General features: G+C 59.9%; 1 protein-coding gene across 1 annotated transcript; it reads right to left on the bottom strand.

The window, feature by feature from the left end:
- Nucleotides 1–1,181: 1,181 nt before the first annotated feature.
- Nucleotides 1,182–5,724, bottom strand: NAGS (N-acetylglutamate synthase). Its single transcript, XM_017516169.1, has 7 exons — nt 5,186–5,724; nt 4,375–4,649; nt 4,041–4,254; nt 3,580–3,760; nt 2,744–2,915; nt 2,464–2,646; nt 1,182–1,802 (listed from the first exon to the last, which is right to left on the bottom strand). The coding sequence occupies exons 1-7, from the start codon at nt 5,609–5,611 to the stop codon at nt 1,649–1,651; spliced, it is 1,605 nt and encodes a 534-aa protein (XP_017371658.1). The 5' UTR covers nt 5,612–5,724; the 3' UTR covers nt 1,182–1,648.
- Between the last annotated feature and the right edge of the window lie 627 nt (nt 5,725–6,351).

Below are 6,351 nucleotides of genomic sequence, written 5' to 3'. Positions count from 1 at the left end.
TGGGATTACAGGCATGCGTCACCACGCCTGGCTAATTTTGCATTTTTAGTAGAGATAGGGTTTCTTCATGTTGGTCAGGCTGGTCTCGAACTCCCGACCTCAGGTGATCTCTCTGCCTCGGCCTCCCAAAGTGCTGGGATTACAGGCATGAGCCACCGCACCCGACTGAGGGAGAAAACTGTTAAGTGTCCACTGTGAATTGGAATATTTTACATTTTACACATGAAGGAAATGGAGGCTCAGAGAGGGTAAGCAGCTTGCCTCAAGCCACAGAGCAAATCCAGCCCACAGAGCTGGATTCCAGGTCAAGTCTGTTGAATGGCCAAGCCCAGATATATACTCAATGTGGCCCATCTCCTGAGGGGAGACAGAGGCTGCTCTATCCCAGCCCCTCCTGTGCCATGATGGTCTCTCTGTTGACCTCCTTTCTAGTCTGTGCGTCTGCCAGAAAGTCGCCCTAGCAGCAGCCAGTATGGTGCCTGGCACATCATGGAGCTTAAAAACATGTCAGCGAAACCCCTGGGTTTTTTATTTCTGTCCAGCTGGTCCTGTAGAGACTGGACACAACCTCTAGTAGGGCCTGGGGGAAAACATCCAAGTTTGAGCTTTTAAGCAAAAGCCATCTTGTAGCGTCTCTGGGCTCTTGTAGGTAAAAGGTGTGCCACTAATGTCTGGGCCTGGCCCAGCCCAGCCTGGAAAGGGAGCTGTGGGTGGAGCACCCATAGGGAAGGGGAGCTGGGGCTGCTGCGGCCTGGTCTGTGGAAGGGAGGATGCTTTCTAACCTCTGGGAGGGAGACGGTGGCAGTGTTCATCCTAGGAGTCCCCTGGTTCCCCGGCCCTCAAGATCTTCCTCCCAGCCTGTGATCCTAGTACTTTGGGAGGCCGAAGAGGGAGGATTGCTTGAGCCCAGGAGTTTGAGACCAGACTTGGTAACATAGTGAGACCTCATCTCTACCAAAAAAAAAAAAAAAAAGCCAGGTGTGGTGGTGTGTGCCTGTGGTACCAGCTACTAAGGAGGCTGACGTGGGAGATTTGCTTCAGCCTGAGGTTGAGGCTTCAGTGAGCTGTGATGGCACCACTACTCCAGCCTTGGTAACAGAGTGAGACCATGTCTTTAAAAAAAAAAAAAAAATCTTGCTCCCGCAGGGTCACTTCTAATTTTCTTTCAAGTGTGAGCTGACTCTCAGACAAGTATTTGCATTTTAATGAAGGCCTCCTGAAAAACTGCAAAACCCAAAGGAATTTAAATTAATGGTAGAATATCAGGCAGGTGGGGTAATATCTTGGGTAAGGGAGCCTCAAAACAGCACAGAGGCACAGAAACCAGCTCACCCTTAGGGTTAGTCCTGAGTAGATCCCTGAAAGGCACCCTCCCCTCCTCTAATCCCCAGTTTGAAAATCAAAGGCAATTTGGTTGTGGCTTTGGAGTGAGTCGAGCTGGGGTCCTAGACTGGCCCTTCTCTTTCCTGTGCTTGTCCCACTTCAGCGCCTCCTCTGGGCAGAGCTGGGCTACTTTCTCCTATGTAGATCACTCAGCCAGCAAGCCCCATGCAGCCTGTGGCTGGCTGCCTGGGGTCACTCATCCTCAGCAGGCATGGCTTTTGGTCCACCCTGGCTGTTCCAGGGCCTGTAGGGTTCATGGTGAGGGTCAGCTGCCAGGGTCAGAAGCTGGCTTGCAAAAGGAGTCTGGCAGCCCCTTGGCGTGGTTGACCAACTCATAGGAGTCCCGGATATCAGCCAGGCCAAACCAGAAGAAGATCCACTGCTTGTTGGAGAAGCTGCCATCACTGTGTTTGAAGTACCTGGGTGGGGGGAGGTGATGCAGCAAACAGTTTTTAGGGCAAGGTCAGTGCTCATTACTCATTGGTTCTGTATTCAAAGAACATTGAGGACCTACTGCATGCTGGGCACGCAGCTAGGTCCTGCTGTGTGTTATCTCATTTTCTCCTTGCAGCAGAGGCCTGAGCCTGGCATTGTGATGCTCAGCTCACAGAGAAGCAGCTAAGGCTGAGAGAAGTTAGGTACCTTGCCAGGTGCACAGTTAGGAAGGGAGCAGTGCCTTGCTCTCCACACTGCCTCAGCTGTGCAGCAAAGAGGAGGGTTCTTGCTCACTTCCTAGTGCCCACAGAGCAGGGTGTAGGGTGAGGGGGCAGTTACTGAAGGAGAGAGAGGAGGGGTGTTCCACTGGAGGTGCCGCAGGCCTCCAATAGAGCCTGAGGGTTAGGATTCCTCAGGGCCCTGGGAGAGGTGGGCTCCGTGGGGGTTAGGAGGTGTCACTTGCTTCCAGAAAAGGAGTGTGACGTGCGCTCTAACTCTGGCTTTCTGTCTGTTCTGCCCCTGGGAGGTAGTGAAAGGGAGACCAGTGGAAGAAGAGGAAGCTCAGCCTCCTTGGCACGCTTGGCAAGGGCTGGAGAGGAGAGGGAAGTCGGAGCCCAGCCCGGAGCTGGGAGTGGTGGGACCTACCAGGGATTGATGGGGTTGGTGACCCGGGAGCGCCAGAAAAGCGTCTGCAGGTCCCGCAGCAGGCACTCCCACAACATCTGACCGGAGCCTTGGCCCTGGCGGCTGGAGCTCACCACAAATTTGTCCAGGTACGGGGTGCCCCCGAGGACGGGCTCCATGGTCAGAATGGCGGCAGCGTTGTACCTGACCCAGCGGGAGAGCGGCAGGCTGGGACCTCTCCCTGGTCCGAAGCTGGCCGGCTGCCCCCCGAGACCCCGCCCTCTGGGGTTCGCAGGCTTACCCCTCGGAGACGTAGATGGAGTACAGCCGCGGGCGCAGCGAGGCCAGGTAGTCGTCCCTGAGCTTCTTGCCGAAGCTGGCGTTGACCAGGTTCACTAGACGGCCCTGGTCCAGGTTGTCCAGGCTGCGCACCCGTAGCATCCGCTCGGCGTTCTTGAACAAGGTCCCGGACCCTGGAGGAGGATAAGGAGGGCCTAGCCTGGCAGGAGAGCCGTCTGCGCAGCCTGGTGGGGGCTGCAGGTAGGGCAGGGGCTGGTGGAGCAATTTCCGTCTTTGGGAGACCTACGCAGTGAAATGATTTCAGTGGTCTCCATAGATTTATCTGTGATTTTATTTTTTCTCTTTTCTTTTTTTTCTTCATATGAGCTGTGGCTTTGTTGCATATCTGTGATTTTAATTCAAGGAGATGCATTTCCCAGGCAGAGCTTGTGCCCCTAGCTCCTCCGGCCGCCTGGAGCCCCACCCACTTCCTTTAGTCCCGCCTCTCCTCGAAGTCAGTCTCCCGCCGCTTACCTCTCCCAGCAACCTAAGCCCCACCCATCTCTCACGGTTGAGCCCCTCGTGGCCCCGCCCCTCGTGGCCCCGCCCACTGGACACCTCACACCTCCCTCTTCCTCTCGTCCCGCCCATTCCTGTAATAACTTCTGAGTTCCCTCCAGTCTGCTGGAGTCTCCCCTCTCACCTTTCCCGAGTTTCGGCAGCAGCTGGAGCCATTGCTGTGATCGCCCCCTACGGCTCCTGGACAGGAGGAGAAGCTGCTCCTCCTGCCCTCAGACACGCAGGCCGGGCCATTGCTCACTCCCGGGACCCAGCCCCCCGCCCGCCCGCCGCCCTCACCCTTGTTGCTGAAGAGCTCGGTGAGCAGCGTGCTGGCGGCGGTGATGACGGCCGAGGAGTGGTGGGGCAGGCGGCTGAGCACGTCCACGATGAGCCGCATCTGCTGCCGTTCTTTTGTGCTCACCCACTCGGCGTTGCTCACGAGGTCCAGGTCGGCCGGCAGGTTCACGTTACTCAGGACCTGTGTCCGGAGCCAGCGGCTGAGCCAGCGGCCCACTGCCGGCAGGGACTGCGCCCCTGCCTCACGGACCTCTCTTCTCTCTGACCCCTTTATCCTTTCTTCCGCCCGGAGTCCTCGGCCGGGGAGGGCGCACATCTGGGCACCCGGGGCTGATCCCCTCCCCTATACTCCCTTAGGCTTTTCTACCCACCTGGCTTGCTAGTGAATCTGCGGCCCATCGGGGAGAGGTGCGAGAGGCGCAAGGGAAGGCCAGGATCGCCGGGGAAAGAAAGGGCCGCACCTTGTGACTGCTGTCGCGCAGGCCTCCTGTGTTATTGAGGAAGATGATCTTGGTGGGCCGCAGCGCCTTGGCCAGCGACGCGGTCACCTCCAGGGAGTCGAGAAGCACAGAGCGGCGCGCGGCCGTCTCCCCAATGGGGCACAGGATGGGGATGCTGCCCGACTCCAGGCACCACTGCAGCAGGTCTGTCTCCACCGAGACGATGCCGCCGTAGCTGTGGGCCAGACGTGGTGCTCGACAGGGCCCCGTCCAGGCCTGCCGGGCGGGGCAGGGTGGGCGGAGTAGCGCCCTCTGAGGACGCCTGGGCGGGCGGGGCGGGAGAGGGGGCACTAACCTAGCATGGGGAGCCGGCTCTGCAGCGCCTAGCACAGACCCGCCGCCAAAAAAAGGCACGGCAGTGGCTGCGTTGTGCCGAAGCGCGTCCACCAGCACCTTGCAGCTCTCGGCCAGCTGCGCCTTGGCCTCCCAGAAGGAAAGACAGCCCGAGGGCGCCGTGGGGGCTGGCAGCCCCAGGACCACCAGCGGCTTCATGTCCATGCGCTGCAAGAAGGCCAGGGCGAAGGCCAGACTGGATACGGCCCGCCGGCACTTGAGCACCTCCTCGTCCACCTGTGGAGGAGTGGGCGTTCAAGGAGCGTGACACGGCCCTGAGCCGCTGGCTCCCATGCAGGGCCGTCTCAGTGACCCTACTCTTCCAGGAGCTCTCAGGACCCACTTCTGGCCACCGGTGCCCACCTGCTCCGCCCTTTGTCCCATTGGGTCTTGCCACTCCCTTATCTCACTCTGAGGTACCTCCCGCCCTGCTCCCTGCGACCTTGGACTCTGGGACACCTTTGGGGGAGGGGCAAAGCAGGCAACTCCTGTCCTGGCCCTTCTGAATCCCTAACGGCGCCGGTGTTGGGGGCCTTCTTCAGGGCATCACACCTGGCAGGTGGGGGCCCCCAGGTTCCTCACTCGGTCTGGGCGCGAGGCTTCCGGAGGAGCTTACGGGCTAGCCCATTCCCGGCAGCGCTGGTCTGAGCTCTGCCTGGCTCCTTCCAGCTTCCGTTCGCAGAGCCCGCAGCCTCTCCTGCCATGCCTGAGGACAGGTGGCCACACAGCCCCATCCCCTCGCTGTGTCGCGGCCCACGCCAGGCTCCGCTCACCTCGATGACGGCGAAGGGCTTGTCCGCGGAGTGGTGGTAGGTCTGGAACTGCGTGAGCCAGTGGCGCGCTTCCCCCGGGCTGGCCCCGCACTGGTTCAGGAAGGCCTGGATGTCCCGCTGCACCAGCGAGCGGCCCCGGGGAGCTTCAGGGGGCTCGTGGGGCACCAGGGCCGTGGGAGTCGACACCCACGACGGCGCCTCGGCGGCAGGCGTCTGGGAGACGTCTTCCGCGCCCGCGGACTCCTCTGGCGGGGGCTGGACCTGCGCCCAGGCGGTGCTGAGCCGGCGCTCCGGGCTGGTGCCCCTCGCTGCCCGCCGCCGCGCGCTGCAGCTCAGCCTCCGGGCGCCCCCAGTGCCTCCCGGGCTGCGCAGCCTCGGGGCCACAGCAGCTGCCCGCAGAACCGCGGTCGTCAGCGCCGTAGCCATGACGACAACCACCTCTTGCCCCCCAAGAGTGGCAATCTGTCTGGAGCGTCTGGCACTGGGGGGCCCTTAACTTGCCGCTGGGCGGGGCTGGACCCGGCCGGGGCGGGGTCCTGACCGGGGACCAGGAGTCACCTCTGGCTGCGTTTGAGGAGGGTCAGGCCATGAGTCAGGGGGCGGGGCCACCAAGCTTACCCGCCCCTGGAGGAACTGAACCCACTATCGAGGGTCAGGGGCCGATATTAAATGTGCGGGTCGTCTTTCATCTCCTGCCAAGGTAGGTTCCAGGGGCAGCTTTGGGAGTCTGCAGGGCCTTGGGTGATTGGCATTCTGACGAGGGAAGAAGGGAACGCAGGTGGCTTTGAGCACAGGGCTGGGCAGGGGGTTGGATGGAGGGAGCTGGAAAGAGTAGAAGGGGGAGGGCGGTGTGCCGGCTTGCCAGAGGGCATGGATGCCTCTGCCCTGTTGCCTGATCTTAAAGAGCATCCTAATGAATCACCGTGAGGTTACCAGAGTTTGAAACTCCAGTCACTGGGTACCAGCTTGAGAAATTCTGTTATATCCTCAAAACACCTCTCAAAACTTCTAATACTTTAGTGTTAAGGTTTTTCTTTATCAAATATCACCTCTGGTAAAAATAAAATAGAGTTTTTCATTTTATTTTTTGAGATGGGGTCACTCTGTTGCTCAGGCTGGAGTACAGTGGTGCAATCATAGATCACTGCAGCCTTCACCTCCCAGGT

The sequence above is a fragment of the Cebus imitator genome, unplaced genomic scaffold (genome assembly GCF_001604975.1).
Source record: "Cebus imitator isolate Cc_AM_T3 unplaced genomic scaffold, Cebus_imitator-1.0 Scaffold573, whole genome shotgun sequence".
In the NCBI taxonomy this organism is placed as follows: Eukaryota; Metazoa; Chordata; class Mammalia; order Primates; family Cebidae; genus Cebus; species Cebus imitator.
The sequence above is the reverse complement of the archived record's forward strand: the minus strand, read 5'-3'. Positions and strand labels throughout refer to the sequence as shown.